Source organism: Papilio polytes, unplaced genomic scaffold (genome assembly GCF_000836215.1).
Source record: "Papilio polytes unplaced genomic scaffold, Ppol_1.0 DF824225.1, whole genome shotgun sequence".
NCBI classification, from domain to species: domain Eukaryota; kingdom Metazoa; phylum Arthropoda; class Insecta; order Lepidoptera; family Papilionidae; genus Papilio; species Papilio polytes.
Genome location: NW_013524979.1, coordinates 1,011,212 through 1,029,620, shown reverse-complemented (window position 1 = coordinate 1,029,620; position 18,409 = coordinate 1,011,212). Strand labels below are relative to the sequence as shown.

At 33.1% G+C, this 18,409-nt stretch overlaps 1 protein-coding gene across 1 annotated transcript in view; it reads left to right on the top strand.

Moving 5' to 3' along the window:
* Positions 1-18,409, top strand: part of LOC106110539 (lachesin-like) — a 44,400-nt gene that overhangs the window by 17,535 nt on the left and 8,456 nt on the right. The window contains exon 2 of the mRNA XM_013292396.1: positions 14,878-15,076. Within this exon, the coding sequence (XP_013147850.1) occupies positions 14,971-15,076 (106 nt within the window). The 5' untranslated portion in view covers positions 14,878-14,970. The remainder of the gene's footprint in view (positions 1-14,877; positions 15,077-18,409) is intronic.

Sequence of the window (18,409 nt, the reverse complement as noted above, 5' to 3'; positions counted from 1 at the left end):
CGACTTCCCAAAAGAAGGAGGTACTTACGACGTCTGTATATTTTTAAGTTTCACGTAGACGAACGACGAACAGTATTATACAAACGAGTAAACGGCCATCGGAATTTGCCAAATACCAAATACTCGCTGCAAATAATTGGCTATCTATTTGTACATACGGAATGTAAACATTATCTGTGTACTTTTCAATTGGAAATGCTAATATTCAAATGAACAAATAACATAAATGTATGGGAATATATAGGGAATTGTATAAAAATGATATCTTTTGCTTCCTTTCGACTTAAGGCCGGTTTCCTACTACTTTAACTATTCGATAGTGCATTCAGTTCGATAAATTCATGAAATGCGTTTCTGAACTACGTAACTTGAAACTCCGTTGAAATTTAGTTTAACCTAACATAAATAAATCAATTGGTAATCATACTAATATTATAAATGGTAAAGTTTAGATGGATGGATGTTTGTTAGAATTTGTAGCCAAAACGGATGGACGGATCTCGATGAAATTTAGCATAGACGTAGAGCATAGTCTGAAAGAACACATAGGCTAATTACTTTTATTTTTATTTGATTCCAAGCGGACGGAGTCGCGGGCAATAGCTAGTTAATTTATATGCGAAAGTTTAGATGGATGGATGTTTGTTAGTGTTTGTAACCTAAACGGCTGAACGGATTGCGATGAAATTTTGTAAAGGTGTAGAAAAAGTGTAGGAGAACACACAGCTTTTCACTTTTTTTTATTTTATTCCACGAGAATAGACTCGCGGACGAAAGTTAGTGGTAAAACAAATAGAAACTTCAGCATCCCAGCATTAAACACGCCTTTTGATGTTAATGACAGTTAATTCGGATACATAACTTACATATTTTGCCTAAAATATAATAAAGCACAAACTAAACGTCACATCAGTATAATAGGTATAAATTGTAGCAATTATTACGGGACAGGGATTTCGTACCCATACCGGACCCCACGTTAATAGGTATCTTCGGTAAACTATAAATTCGTTCCGTTATGTAACAACTTTAGTTTTAATAGCACCACTTTCATCAAATTCAAAAGGGATTTTGATATTATATACAATTTAAATTTTTATTACAGTCAATCCTACCAAATTTTTATAAATTGTCTGATAACAATGCAATGTGTAAAATCTATGATGGAAGAATCGGAATTTCACTCACTCATCTGACAGTGAGACAGTGACGTAATTCTGATCTGAGCCGCTATCAACCAGTGGTGGGACAGTGCCATAGATTTTTCACACACACTTTGTTATGTAGGGTGTCAGTACACCATAAAATAAAATAAAACACAGGTTTCTTATAAATTCACTAGCTGTTGCCCGCGACTCCGTTTGCGTAGAATTAAAAAAACAAAAGTAAGTAGCCTATGTTTCCTTCTAGACTACGTTCTACATCTATGCCAAATTACATCCAGATCTGTTCAGCTGTTTACGCTACAAACTCTAACAAACATCCATCCATCCATCGTAACTTTCGCATTTATAATATTTATATGAAGTACGATGTACATGAAGTCGGACGTGAACAGCTAGTGTTCTAAAATTTCTTATGTGTTAGTCTGTGTTGAAATAATTATAATACAGAAGGAAAAAACGATGTTACTCCAATTTATTAAAACATTTTTATTTGTAAAAATAATAAAAAAAAAACAAGTCATCCTTGACAAAAAACATTTTTTGACAGAATATTTTTGATTAAAAAAGAACAGAAATTCCAAGGAGTATTTCAACAGTCTGTGACGTCGTCCGCGTGGAGTATAAAAATTAAATTGGTAGTCTAGTGTTCTTCCTGAGTATACGTGGTAACAAACATATATAAATGAATAGGATAGCAACAACATTGCTACTGTTAATATAAACTGTTATTTCTTTGAATATTGATATAATCTAATTGGCAATTAAAACTAGATAAGTCGTACTTTACGGGAAGGGCTGCAATATATTTATCTCATATGTGACCTACTTTGTCCTGTTTCATTTACAAGTGCTTTGTATTTGCGACTTCGTAGCCTAAGGGTAAGGTAATTTTATCGTAATTAATTAAAATTAACAATAAATATATACACAATACTTATCTACTTTAGAATAAAAAATAAAAGTTTGGGAGTAGCCCCAGTGGTAGAGAAGGTAAGGAGTAAAAGGTTAGTATGGTATGGGCATGTTATGAGGAGGGATGAATCGCATGTTACAAGGAGAACGTTAGTTATAAATGTGGAAGGGAATACCGGTAGAGATAAACCTCTAAAGAATCACTTTCGAGATCTACCTCAGGATGGATTGCGTAAAAGATGACATGATCAAAAAGGGAGTGATGACTGAGATGACGCATGATAGAGTTATTTAAAGGACAAAAACTAGTTGTGCCGACCCTACGGGAGTAGCATAAGGAGGATGGTGATGTGAAGACTCTATAATGAAAAATAAGAGATCAATGGATCATTATCATGAATTAATTAAACTAGTTTTCGCTCGCAACTCCGTGCGCGTGGAATTAAAAAAAAAAACAATTGAAGTAGCCTTTGTATTCTACCTACACTCTAAATCTATACCCAAATTTCTTCGAAATCCGTTCAGCAGTTTAGGCTACAAACTCTAACGAACATCATTAAAAACATATTCTTACATCAAAATACAACAAGCGTCCATGTTTTGCGTTCTTAACATAAAATTATCTCGTAATTTTGCAAACTAACTTGTCCTACTTGGCAACAAGCAGTATTCGCCATTTCTTTTCTACTATCTCAAACTTGAAATTGCCTCGGTCTTCAATAAACTCTTATTCAACTAAACTTGAATATCTTGTCCCCATTATAGGAAAAAACAACTAACGGACAATAATTTTACGTGATGACGTCATAAGTTACGCTTACGGCGATCTTGTCTCACTATCGCTTGTTCTCTGTTCTTGCTCGTACGCCCTGTCAAGGCTCAATTTGTGTACAAGCAACCAGTGCTGGTCGATTAATAAGATTTAGTGCATGTCCTAACACTGGCTGATAGAGGTTCAGATAGCTTAAAAATGACGTCACTGTCAGATAAGGTAACAGAATCGGATATTTCCATCACATTTTGCTACACTTTGGATAGTTATTAGACAGTTTTCAATTTGGTGGGACAGGCCCTTATTCCAGTTAGTACGTGGGATAAAAGCACTTTTTTTTCAATTTACTAAATAATGAAATACCTAATTAATTTTCTTTACCAACAAATATATCCACGTGAACATATACCTCTAGTTTTAAGATATGTTTCCATTGAGAGTATTACTTTTGACTACACATCTAGTCAGAGATTTTTTCTTTTTATTTTTCAATTCGTGTAATTTATGATATTGATGTACATATTGTATCTAACTTTCAACAATAAGATAGAACACAATCAAAGGCATTATCCCATACAATTCCAATTAAAAGTTATATACATAAATCATAATAGGGATGAGAAAGCTATGCAACACTTTGTAAATTCTGTTTACAACCCCCTGTTATCTAGCCCCTGTTTAATATTAATCCTCACTAAGTCTTTGTCCCGCCATATCTCAAAACCCAAGCACTCCCTAATTCTGTACATTGTAACTTGAACACAAACTTGTGTAACTTAACTAAAAGTCTCATTACTGTTTTCAAACTTGGATAACTTTATCTTCTTTTAATGCTACGGCAAAAAGAAGTTCTATTAAAAAGCATAATTGTTTTCAATTTACTGCAGTTGTTTTATTATATTATATTTTAAATGTCGTTTGTTTATAGAAAAAACGTTACTCTAAATTATGAAACAAAACATCAATGAGTGAGTCAAAACTGGGTATATTTAGACACAACTCCTTTCTTAAGACGTCTAAACATCTATAAAAAAGAATTATCCAAGACTTCCCTGGAATAATCCAGGTCTTTTTTAAATATCATATGATATCAAACGAGCAAGCGGCCACCTGAAGCCACTGAAATGGCGAAGTGGTTGCCCATAGACATCCGCATTTGCAGATGCGTTGCCTACCCTGAATCGACGAAAGACAAGACGCACATAAAGAGGATATTTTTCCTTACTGCGCACCTCCTCTGTCGCCAAATCCACTTTTCCTTTTCTTTCTTTCCTTTTAAGAAAAGGGCGAAAAGAAAAACAAACTAAAATTGGGCATCAGGTACCACACTCACCAGAAGAAACGCGGAATTGCTTCGCCATTCTGTGTGTTCGTGGTTGCATTGGAAGAGCCGGCTCATTCGTGCGATGTTAACGCGGGCACTACCACTGTTAAAGTCTACGGACACAATGTATTCTAGCGACCAGGTCTATTGAACATGTCAGTCATGATCAATCGTCTGGTTATTCAGAAATATAGCGATGCAATACAATGTACAAACAAAACTTTACTTGATTACGAAACATCTTTGTACATACGCGAATCAGAGTGGAACGCGAGAATCGATGAGATTACATACAGCGGGAAAGATTAATTATTTCGCGTTCCTTTTGTTGTACACATCCATTCCGTTTTCATTTATCAATACTTTTCTCTGACGGATGGAGGTTTGTTACAACTTTAATGTAGTCATTGTTTACGCAATGTTTTACTGTTTGTGCTGATGCAAATAATTGAAGTTCCGCATGTAATCATCATCAGCTTACTATACATCTGCAGTGTAAATAGCGATGTGGTAAGCGATCCGCCCTAGCTTCAGGGTGACAAAGATTTACGTCTCATATCTATTCTGCTATATCCATACCCTTCCCGTGGATCATATAGCCTGGTTACTCAGTGATAATTGTAACATTCTCATCATCACCAGCTCAGTATATGTCCCCATTGAGGGGCTTGAATCCTTTCTTAAGTTAGGGGTGACTAGGCCATAGTGAAACACGCTGGCCCACTGCGGATAGGTTGACTTCACAAATTCTTTGAATTACTTCGCCGAATTGTGCAGGCATCACAATGTATTCCTTCATCGTAAGAACGTCGGGTAAATAATGTATGAAATTCGAAAATCACATTGGTACAGCAGGTTTCGAACCCAGAGCCTTTAGATTACAAGTCAAGTGCTTGAATCTCTATGCCACCAATGCTCTTGCGCATGTATGTTAGTTTTACTATGTTTTTGTCGACACCCACTTAAGATCTAGAGAGGATTATCAGCCAGCCGATTATTATAAAGTTATTTTTTATCTATTTGGGACATTATTAGTATTTTGGATTTAATTATTTATTTTTAAATTTTCGCATCTCTAGGGGGCAGTTGTTTTTATCTAAGTGTCTCGACAATAGAAATCAGCAGTTAAACCAAACTTATCTGAATTAGGAATTATAATATAAGTCACTTGACCTGTGAAATCCAGAGCAAACACTTATCCCGTTATAGCGAGTACAGCAACTGATAACAATGACTATCAATATTGACGTACGGTAATGGTGCCATTCCCTAGAGTACTCTGTGTCAATTCTCTTTTGTGAGAACCCTTTCACCATAAAACATATTCGTGCCTTCAAATATTTTAGACTTATTATAATAAACACACTTTACTATATCATTAAGAATAATGTATTTTGAACCAGATAGACTAATCGATTATAATTCCCCACTTGATAAGATTTTTTTGTTATTTTTACTGAAAGCCTTACTAGAACTTATCTCAATAAATCAAAGACAAACATTAGAACAATCATTTGCGAGCAAGTTCCTATATAAAATGTCATTATGTACAGTCAACTCCATAAAAATGTTTACAATTACAAATCAATAGAAACTTGTGCACGCTTTTTGTTACAAAAACATGCATATGCTTGTCTATCTGTATTATATTCACGAATAAATATTTTGACGGATAATTGTTAACATATTTTTAAAACTAAAATACTATAAAAATATGTAAAGTGTATATTACACATGTTTATGAAGCTGATTGTACAACCAGATTTATTACTTTCATCACTATCAACATCTATTTAACTAACATCATTAATTCAATGTTTGTTTTGCTTGGATTTTATCTATCCGCATTCGGGTGTAGTTAATGATTACAAAGGTGAATTATTGCTGGCACTTAAACACGGCATTGAGGAATTCTCCGACGAAAGTATTTAACAAAACCACTTTTACCGTAATTGCTACCTGAATAATTATTTACATCAGTTGTGATTCGTCTTGATTGTTACTGATTTACGCTTGTTTACGTTATAATAATAAGCTAAACATAGTGGTTCTCTTCTGTGGATCTTATCTAAACTTCTATACTATTATAATAAAGCGTAAACACACACTTCTATGTTGCCTAAGAATTCAGCAATTACAGCATATGTTTAAATAATTCAATTTTTAATAAAAAGCCCTACTCTTACGTCACGCTTTAGGCTATGTATTTTTACGCTATTAAACTTTGGGGTAAATAAATTAGAAAAAAATACTTCATGTGGGAAAGGGACCATAAACTCCAAGCTGCCAACATTACGGAAGCAAGATTACAATGGTAATGGTATTTGCAATTGAAAGTTCGACAAATATAAACAATAAAGTAAAGTTTTTATAACATCATGCGAAGCCGCACGGGAACACCTAGTCTACCAATAAAAAGGCGAAAGTTCAAATGGATGGATGTTTGTTAGAGTTTGTAGCCTGAACTGCTGAACGGATATCAAGGAAATTTGGCATAGACGTACAGAATAGTCTGCAAGAATACATAGTTACTTTTTTTAATTCAATGCGGGACTCGGGGGCGAATAGTTACAAGTAATTATTGAATTAATTTAAAGTAATAAAAGGTATATAAGAGCAACAATTTCAACAAATAATTACTAACTAATACATTTAACTGAATTAATTTATGACCGGTTTCTTAGATACATTTAACCATTGGTTAAATTGGCAACATTTAAATTGGCTTCATCAAATGCGTTTCCCAACTACGAAACTTGACTTTTACTCCGTTGAACCTAACATTATTGAGTTACAAGATGCTGATCAAATAAATTAAAACTTCAGAAACCCGGCATAAATTTACAGTTTAACTATTAGTTAAAATGTTGTCTACACGCACAGTTTTAACTACAATTCGACTGTCCAATTAACTGTCAGTATTGAGCGTATCTAGTGATAATAAATGCGAAAGCTTGGATGGATGTTTTTAAAAGCTGTCTCCAGAACGAATCAATGGTTTTTTTAAAGTCTTTAAGCTAGCGCTGACCATGATCCCACCGACTGAGCATGTAGATGTGGTCGAAAAATGGTACGGACTACCCTAATAAATACTCTTTCGCGTCATATTCGGACGGGAAAACCGACGCTGGCAACTTATTCCAAACCTTAGCAGTATGCTCAAGGAACGACGACTCAAACTTCTTCGTTCGTTCGTTCAATAGATAAAGCTGAAATTTAGCATCAATGTAGAATATAATCTGTAAGAACATAAGCAATATTTTTATTTAATACTTCCATGTATAGTTGCAAGCAAAAGTTGGTTACTTTTCAAAATATCGTTTATCAAAATTCTGTTGAGTTTGTGGCTGTTTGAGGTGAAAAGATTACCTTCTGTTCCCAGCCTTATTTTCTCTTAGACAACTTTTACTATACTCGGGGGATTACCCACGTCGTTGCCAACAAGGTTAGATATTTTATAAAGTTTCCAAAGCAATTTTCAAGATGACTATTATTATGGCTTAGACTTAATTGGCAGTGTCGACATATTTTGGTTGAAACAAACATTTTATAGTAACTAATAAAAAAATGAAGAAAAATTTAAAAATCCTTTTATATTATCAGGAGAAAGATTTTGTATTTGGACTCTGTATGTATTCATTCACGTAAACACTACTAGACCGATTTCAAAAACTCTTTCACCATTAGATAGGTAATTTATCTGTGAGTAACATAGGCTATAGTTTTTATAATTTATTTATTCCATGCGGGCGAAGTCGCGAGCAACAGCTAGTCTTTTAAACTTAACAACAAAAGAATCCTAAATTATTCTTCTATCAATTATTTCGTAGTTTATTTCCAGATTGTTTTGATTCTAAAAGTAAAACCAATTAACAGCAATCATTATAAAACTCGACATTTTTACTTGATACTGCCAAACGCTTAATAGCTACTTAATACTAATAAAGATAAATGTTATCAAGATAATAAATTAGACGAGTGTTCAAAGTAAAGGGACAGCTAAGAAACTCTTAAGAGATAATATAAGAAAGCATTAAGCCGTCTCCATGATATGCTATGTCATCCTTATTTTTGAGTATAACTAAAATGGAAGCGAGCCAACTAGATCGGTCAATGACCTGCAGAATATGTTAATATTGCAATCGTAATTTATAAAGAAACTAGCTATTCCCGTGAGGCTTCATGAGCATGAAATTAAACATTTTTTAATTTTATTATTTACATTTGTCAAATGTCAAAATTCCAATGCATAAATGACAATGGCTTCCTTGATGTTGGCAGCAACATATGGTCTCTTTCCCAAATTGGGGTTTTTATCCAATTTATTTACCCCTAAGTTTAATAGCGTGAAAATATATAGCATAAAGCGTGACGTAACTGTAGGGCTTTTTATTAAAAAAATAATTATTCAAAAATATGCTGTAATTGCTGACATCTTAGGCAACAAAGAAGTGTGTGTTTACACTTTATTATATTAGTATAGATCTATGATTAATTTTCTTTTTTTTTTAAATATTGTGCAAAAATTAAATGTTTTAGGAGGTTCTTGTTACTCATATATTTTGGTGTCCTAATAAAAGTAAAGTATTTCTTGTTTGTTTGTATGTGAGTTTTACAATTGTTCCTTTCGCTGTATTCTCCATTTTGACTACTTTTCTGTTTGTTTACCTGAATATGCTTAAAATCGGGCTTTTTAAAATTAAATCTGAAGTGTTTAATCTATAATAATATTATAAAGAGGAAATATTTGTATTTTGTGTGTGTTTGGTTCACGTATAAACCACTGGGCCGTTAAAATTCTTTCATCATTCGAAAGGTAATTTATCTGTATGTAAATTAGGCTATATTTTATGTTTTTTTAATTTCACGCGGACAGAATCGAGAGCAGTAGCTAGTGCTTATTAAAATATGTTTATTAATCTATAGTATGGTAGTAGTAGATACAAAATCGGTTCATTACGCGTAGCGTATGAACCAGTTGTCTAAACGGATATTTGTTACAAACGAGTGAGTGCGTATGTATTGACTGATGCGTAACTTTCCTTGAAATGTTAGCTATTCGACGGCATGATTATTATATCTACAATATATTAATTTACACATAAATATTTACTATATTGTACTATAATTGGAGGGGTAGAGACACGGTAGAGTTAGGAAAAAATGACTGAGATGAAGGATGACAGTTACATTTGGAGGAATAAAACGGAGCGCTCTGAGCCTACAGGAGTATGTTAAGGAATGGAAGATCATGATTAATCTATACTAGCTGTAGCTTGCGACTTAGCCTGGGTGAGATTAAAAAATATAGTCTATGTTACTCACTGATAACGTAGCTTTCTAAAAGTGAAAGAATTTTCAAAATCGGTCCACTAATTTTTGAGCTATTTTAATACATACAAAAATAAAACTCTTTCCCCTTTATTATATTAGCATATAGATATGTAATTGAATAAGTAAGATGACTATATTTTTTTCTTACGTTTATTTCTGATGTGAAAAATCAAAACAAGTATAGGATACGTTCGTAATTCTGTGTATAAAGTTTTTTAGTAACCTTTTTTTCTTGTTTTAATGTTGAATTTAAAATAGCGTGCATCTTTGATCGTGAATTATTCAAATCAACAAAGATAAGTTTCTGGTTCAGATACAATACGAATAGCGTCATTATTCGAAATAAGAAAACTCAAGCAATCAAGACGGTGCTTGCAATATTCTTATTCCAATATCCTTTGTAGGTCGTTTTCGCTATAGTTTTTTTTTTTAAAAACCGTTAACTTCTACTATGATTTAAATTTTAAATACACTATTTTATTATGACTTCTACAATAATTCATGAATCACTTATTGTAATAGGACGTGAATTTAAACTCGTTGTTAATTTTAAACCGATAGTATAAATTATTTATTACATTTTCAAAGTCTCTGTTTGATGGAATAATACAAAGTTGTCTATCGCACGAGCCAGATTTAAAAAATAACGAAGTCAATAATTTTATTTATATTTTCTATAAAAATAGAACGAAACGTAATTAAAACATTTATGCATTTAACAATTTACTAACTTAACTATCGTAAACTGAGAGCTTATCGAAAAGCACTTAGCAAATCAGCTTTTAAAGTTTTAGTATATTCTGCGCTACGGAAGCTGCGCTTCTACATTTTATATTTGTTTCGTTTTAAAATCATGAAACACGAGCTATTCCCGTGCGGCTTCATCCGCATGAAATTATAAAGGCTTTATTTTATTTTTTAAATTTATCTAATTGTCAATTGCAAATGTCAACATTCAAATGAACAGATAACAACGAAGGCCTTTGAAGGATACCAATTGCCGTACGATGGCAATTTAGCTCCCTTGATGTTGGCAGCTTGTAGTTTATGGTCTCTTTCCCACGTGATGGTTTTTTTCAAATTTATTTACTAAGCGTGTCGTAAGTATAGGCCATTTTTATTAAAGAAGAAGTTACTCAAAAATATGCAGTAAAAACATAAGAACAAAATGTTCTAAAAAAAAGCAATACACTAAAAGGTTACGAAATAATTACATGAAATCCTTAGACCTCCATTATTTTTAATGTTAAAATTAGGAGGAGAGGAAATTTTTATCTTTTAAAAAGATATACCGGTGTCAGACAAAGTAGATTCAGTACATAAACGTTGTCATACGTTTGATTTCATAGCCAAAGTAAAAACCCTTACGTATAAATATTACTGTACCTCGTCTGTTAGTTATAAACAATTAAAATAGCAGTGGAATTGCACTGTTAAAAACAACGAATATTTTTAAATATAAATGTAATACAATATCACTATCGAACTAGTTACAGAAACAATGTCCGAATGCAACTCGAATTCGCTTTCAAGATCGCTATCAAATAAACATTGTTGCAAATTTATTGTTCCAATGCATTACTTATCTATACTTCTTTACTATTATAAAAAAAATACTTTCTACCAATTTACAATGTTAAAGTAAGTACTCGTTCTGTATAAATTTTGTTTAATAACTGCCCTTTCCGAGGGAGTTGAATTATAAACGTAATGGGTTAATCAGCAAAGTAAATGACGGGGACTGGTGTTTCATTTGTCCCGTCTAATAAATTGAAGCAAATTCCTAAATTACTTTTGTCGAATTCGAATCATTTATATTTTATTTACATTTATATTAAAATGTTACTCCGTTTGTTTCGTGTTCTAATGATGTAATTTATCCATTTAAAAAGGTACAGAATTAATACGTTTTGATATTTGACAATCTTTATAAATCATCTTCCTATTTTGAACAATTGATATTTTTTTTTTTTTGTAATGAATAGGCTCAAAAACTACTGGGCCGATTTTAAAAATTCTTTCACCGTTAGAAAGGTAATTTATCTGTGTGTAACATAGGCTAAATTTTTTCATTATTTTAAAATTTCACGCGGACGGAGTCGCGGGCAAAAGCTAGTGTCGTATAAAATATCATTTTACGTGAACCTAATGTATATTTACGTGGTTTATAAAGAAAATCTGTGTTTGTGCAGAGTAACATGGCTATATTTTTTATTATTTTTTAATTTCACGCGATCGAAGTCGCAATAACCGATAGTAGTATAATGTTATTTTCAAACTGTAAAAGGTAATATTATCAAGATAGTAATTTTACTATAAAAAATATAATGCCGAAGACGGTTAACATAATAAACAATAGCAATTTGCATAACGCCACAAACTGAAGAACACAAGTCACTTCAATTTTAAGCAGACATTGAAAAATTACTAAACATTTGATTGATGGGGTCTGGGCACGTTTAAAAAACGATTTCTCAGCTTAATTTTTCTCTCGTCAGATGACGACGGCGCTAGTATGTGATGGATCGAGTTTTACCGAAAATAAGGCCTCGTGTTTCTGATTCTTTTAACGCATTTGTTAACTAGCTTAATTTGGATAACATTTAAGACTAGAGAACTTCAAAGAGATAAGTTTCTGAAGTCTCTATTAACCTACATTACCCGTAGATCGGTTAAATCTTACTAATATTATAGATGCGAAAGATTAGATGGATGGATGTTTGTTAGAGTTTGTAGTCTAAACGGGTAAACGGATTTCGATTAAATTTGGCATAGATGTTGAGGGTAGTCTGGAAGACTACAAAGGTTACTTCTTTTTAATTCCACGCGGAAGGAGTCGCGGGTGAAAGCTAGTGTAGATAAAATTAGTTAAAAGAATTGTTAAAAACAAGCCTTTGCTGCAAAAAAATTCGAATCATCTAGAACATTCGAATTATCTCAAACGATATTCAAGACTTCACAATTTTAATATCATTACAATTTAAAACTGTCAGACTGTTATTACTCTTAAATATGTTTAAAGCAAATGATTCTTTAGTGTTAGCAATAAAAAATACGAATGTTTAAACATGTTTTATGATGGGCACATCAGACTCAGCTTAACAGCTCCCTCTGTGGGAGAAATTGCATAATTTCTCATATGAATTATGCATACCCAGGGATTGCTAACATCAAAATCGAGTCACATCAAAGGATACATTACGTTACACAAACATTTTTTTATCCCCTGTCCATCAGTAGACGTAAAAAAATTACCCGACTTTTGTTTTTTCTCATCATGAATAAATTCCCAACGAAAGGCTTAAGTAAAGTCCACTTCAATATACTTCGTGCTTGCTTACTTGTTACGAGAAAGGAAAATGTTATCGATAAGTAAATGTGAAGACTTTACATAAAACTTTGACTTTTAAGAGACAGGACCTGTCAAACACGGGCTTCCCCTGTCTTATAAAAATTAAAAGTGATAAACAAGCTTGCTTGGGTGGTCGTTTTGTATGTTTTTTCCGTTTTACGCATTTTTATTTGTGTGCCATGGTTACCTCATTGTCGAGAAGTGGAAGAATTTATTTAAGAAAGCGGCTCTTAGCCTAATCCGGATCTCTTTATTCAAAAACAAAAAGGTGTTGAACTTAGTTTTAATAATAACACAGATTGAATATCTTGCCTGAGATTAATTGAGGAATATATAAGTTTCCTTTTATCGTTGATAAAAATACAAAACTTAGAAATTGGTAGTATACGTGTGGAAAGATAACATGAAACGTGGTATATTTTAGCTTAGAATATTTCGCAACGCGTTTTAAAGAAACCTTTTTTGAAACAACGCGTCTTTACAACATCTTACTATAAATGCGAAAGTTTAGATAGATATTCTTTTGTTATTTTGCTAAAAATATTAGCAGGTATTTGTTAATTTACTAATATTTCTTTTAACCAATCCAACTAAGCTCTAGGTTTGCACTAAGATATGGTTTACGATAATAGTCGAATGGCGGGATTCGAACCCTCGACCTTAAGATCGGTAGTCCGTACCCCAAACCATTAGGCTATTGGCGCTTGTAGATGGATGGGTGGATTGTTGTTTGTTAGATTTTCCCGCCTAAATGGCCGAACGGATATCAATAAAATTTGACATAGATCATAGATGTACAGCAGTCTAGGAGAACACATAAGCTTTGTTTTGTTCTATTTTAGTTTCACGCGGACGGAGTCGCGGGTGAAGGGTAGTATTTTGTCAAGAAATTAATTGAAACTGCAACTATTTTACGATGCACATTTTAAATTTTCCAGATTCTTTAATTTTCATTCTTCGGGGGCTTATGCGCAAAAAACTTTACAATTAGCGAGTTTACCGCTTACAAAGAAAGTTGTCCAAGTTACTCGGGGCCATTAAAGCGTCTTTTAGAATCAGAGCGGACGGGGCGTGCAAGTTTTAATGTCTTCCGAGGGGAATTCCCTTTTGTTGCGGTCACGGTTGGTTGGGCAAATAAAAAACAGGGATTGATGTATGGCACGGCCGTGTAACGAAAATTTTCAATCTTAGTCATTTTTCATATTTAGCTTCACTCTAGAGAATGTCACGATATTCAACGACCTCGCTATTCAATGTATGGAATCTTCTGTATTTATTCGTTGACGTGATGTGATTTGATTTACTTTTTCTATACTAATATAAGAGGAAAAAATTGTTTGTTTGATTGTAATGAACAAGCTAAAAACTAATGGGCCGTTTTTAAAAAGTCTTTCACCATTAGAAAGGGAACTTATTATTTTTAAATTCCACGCGGGCAGAGTCGCGGGAAAAAGCTAGTTATTTATAAAAATTTTGACCATTTAGGCCTGACTATGTACTACTGTAGACTAAGAGCGGGTTTACCTTTGACTAAAGTATCGCACAACACAGCGATTGTCGATTGTTTTACAGCCAATTCAACTGTTTAGTTGTACAACTAAAAATCGTGTAGTGTGCTCCTCCATATACTCGTATGTATGTTAAGCTCATAGGAATCAAAGCGAGACTAAACAGAACACGATAGTTTAATCAAATTACGTGTTAAGGTCACTTAATCTTACTTCTTAATAACATTATAAATGCGAAAGTTTAGATGGATAGATGGATATTTGTTAGAGTTTTTAACTCAAACTTCTAAACGGACCTGGATGAAATTTGGTATGAATGAGCATAATGAGACACACAGGCTACTTTAGTTATTTAATACCACGCGGACTGAGTCGCGAGCGAAAACTAGTCTATCACAAGTAGATAATTCGACGAAAAATGATGTTAAGCACGTTTAATGAACATGTATTTTAATGGAATACATTTTTTAATGGAATAAAAATTTTTATGGATTAATTCTTTGTTTCAGATGATGTACCAAATGCATCATACGCAGTCGAAGATAGACATTAAAGCGTATAACGAATGGATGAGGCGGGGATAAGTGGTGCTGGAACAAGTAATGTGGAAACTAGAAATGCCGACGACCTACTTTTTGGGTTATCGACTCAAAATTGGCATCGTCGTGATTGTCATTATGGTGCTTGGATTTTTTAATGAGAGCCAAGGTATGTTGATCTACGACACAGGATTGAAGATGTGCGTTGCTTTCGATTGGAGTTGATTAGCATAGTTCATATCCAGATATTTGTCTGGAAAATTCCCCATTGTATTGCTTTTATTCGTAATCGTATGTGATTAGACAGTGGAAAACCGTCAAGTCTACCTTTAGACTCAACTGTTCAGGATTTACGGTTTCAAATTTTTGAAATAACGGGATTTTAATTACTAAGAATTATAACTTGAAACTGTCGTGGTTTTTACAAATATAATGTTCATAAGATACGGGTTTCTTACCACGATAACGATCATCGGGACCTAAAACAATTCAATCGTGGTAAGAAAATCTAAGAATTAGTCTTAAATTACAATTATTTGATCATAATAAGTGAAAATATAAATCCAGGAAGTGTACAGGATGTTACAAAGCGTATAATTTACTGGCATTAATATCGATGCAATAGGATATGCATAAAAAAATCCAACGTAGACAGTAAAGAAAAAGAAACACTCTAACTAGTTTTGTTCAATTATACTTCTTTCTTCTTCTTCCTCTATAAATGCAAAAGTTTAGATGGATAGATGTTTCTCAGAGTTTGTAGCCTAAGCGGCTGAACTGATCTCGATGAAACTTGGCATAGACGTAGAGAATAGTCTGGAAGGACACACACTACACTGGCTACACACTTTTGTTTTTTTTAATGTTTTTCATTCCACGCGGACGGAATCGCGGGCGAAAGCAAGTCATTTAAATACTGATAAACGTCTCAATTTTGTTGTTTTTACAATGTTTACCGATATTAATGCATCGACTAAAACAGTAAAGTCTATAATGCTCAGCTCAAATTAGAACGTTGCCAATGTTTGCTTCATTGGAACAAACATTTATTACGTAATGTGTTTATCTCTGTTAAATAGATTTAGGCTCAATTAGTCTGCAGACTTTGGCTCATATAAAGACGTTAGTTGCTCACTGTTACAGCGATTGCCAAAACTTTTAAACCAACAATCTATACTATTATAATAAAGCGTATACACACACTTCTTTGTTGCCTAAAATGTCGGCAATTACAGTATATTTTTGAATAATTCTTTTTTTAATAAAAAGCTCTACACTTACGTCAAGCTTTAGGCTATATATTTTCACGCCATTAAATTTAGGGGTAAATATTTTGGATAAAAACCCTAATGTGGGAAAGAAACCATAAGTTGCTACCAACATCGAGGAAGCAAGATTGCCAACGTTTGTTATGTCATGTCATTTTGACATTTGCAATTAATATTTTTGACAAATGCAAACAATAAAATAAAATTTTCATAATTTCATGCGGATAAAGCCGCACGGGATCAGGTAGATACATATAATTTAAAAAACAGCCAGCCTCCTTAGACTAAAACTTTTGATGAGCTATATCGTTAGTAGAATCGACAAAATGTGTCAAAACGTATGAATACGTGACAAGCACGTGATTTATCGAATGTCTATCATTTCCATACATTTTTGACTATTCGATCAGCGATTGCTATAATCAAATGTTACTTTGTCTAAAGGGACTCATTATATTGCATAACAATGCGAATCGAATAGTTAAATCAGACGAGATGTTGAGGCTGTATAACGAATGGAACTAACATTGTATAAGTAAAACTACATTTCTGCAAACACATGCATAGACAGATTATTATCGGATAGGCAAACTGAAATAGTAAATATCGATATTGTAAGCAGACAATCTCTATACATATTGTTAGATCAGATATCAGAATTCATCATCATCTCCCCTGCCTTATCCTACTCCCGTAGGGTCGGCGCACCGGGTTTTCGTCCACCAAAGCACTCTATCATCCGTCATCTCAGTCATCACTCCCTTCTTGATCATGTCACCTTTCACGCAATCCATCCATCTCTTTCTATGTCTACCTCTACCGAAGTACCTCCACATTTATAACTAACATCCTTCTTGTTACATGAATTGTGAATTGTGTACATAATTTTGTCTCAATAAATAGTAATCTTAATAAAGGATGGATTGCGTGAAAGGTGACATGATCAAGAAGAGAGTGATCACTGAGGTGCCGGATGATAGAGTTATTTGGAGGACTAAAACCCGGTGCGCCGACCCCACGGGAGTAGGATAAGGCAGGGGAGATGATAGAACAGTATTCATCATAACCTATGCCATTTCTGATAATTCCTTATCACAAAATAATCTGTTGTATTTTGTTTTTATCCATTTTTTTCTTATTAGTGAAACTTTATCTAAATTCTGTGATACATTTAAGTTTTTAAGCTTAAGATTTTACTTTACTCGTTATTAATGTAACTGGCTTAACGAAGGAAGCCTCACACGTAGCCACTTGACCTAACATCCTCATAAAGCCTCTTAAAGTTTTAAAATGAAAGTGTTCACTGTAAAAACTTAGCAGGCTTGCGAGAATTTAAACTCCTTTGACTCCGGGTTAGATTATGCTAAATCCCTGCGACGACTGAAAGTTAACACCGTTATTAAGCTTGTATACCTAAAAGTGCAGTGCTTTCCCGTATATATTTAATTTGTGTTTACATGTAAATAAAGGAAAATATTGTGCATTTGTTTTTCTTTCTTTTTTAATTCATGTTAATAGGTGTTTAAGAAATGCAAATTTATATCCAACTAGCTGCTCGCGACTTAGTCCGCGTGAAATTAATGAATTATAAAAAATATTGCACATAGTACTCAGTGATAATGTAGCTTTTAATGGTAAAAGAATTTTCGAAATCGGCCATTCAGTTATTGAGTTATTTAAACACATACAAAAATACAAAATAAAATCCTTTCCTCTTTATAATACTAAAGGGCTTTCCAACCCATTTGTCCGATACCAATCCAGCGTGTAAAACATGTGATGGAAATATCGGATTTTGTTCCTTATCTGAGAGTGACGTTATTTTTAAGCTATCTGAGCCTCTATCAGCCAGTGGTGGGACAGGCACTAAGTATAGATATGACAGATATCAAAACGTATTAATGTTATGAATTCGAAACTTTAGATAAAGAGATGTGAATAACGTATCTCTAAAACAGATAAACGGACTTTAGTGAAATTCGGCAAAGAAAATTTTGTAGAATACCACAATGCTACGATTACTTACTACATTTTTATTATTGTAAATTACGCGTGGATGTACTCAAGAGCATAATGTTGTTTTCGTATTAAAATTGTCTACAGATAAAATAAATTAGAAATGTTATTCTTAAATCTATGCTTCTGTAGTGTACTTATCTATTTATTTATTTATCTATCTATTTATTACACTACATTCATTTATTTATAATATTACATTCACCCATTCATACATA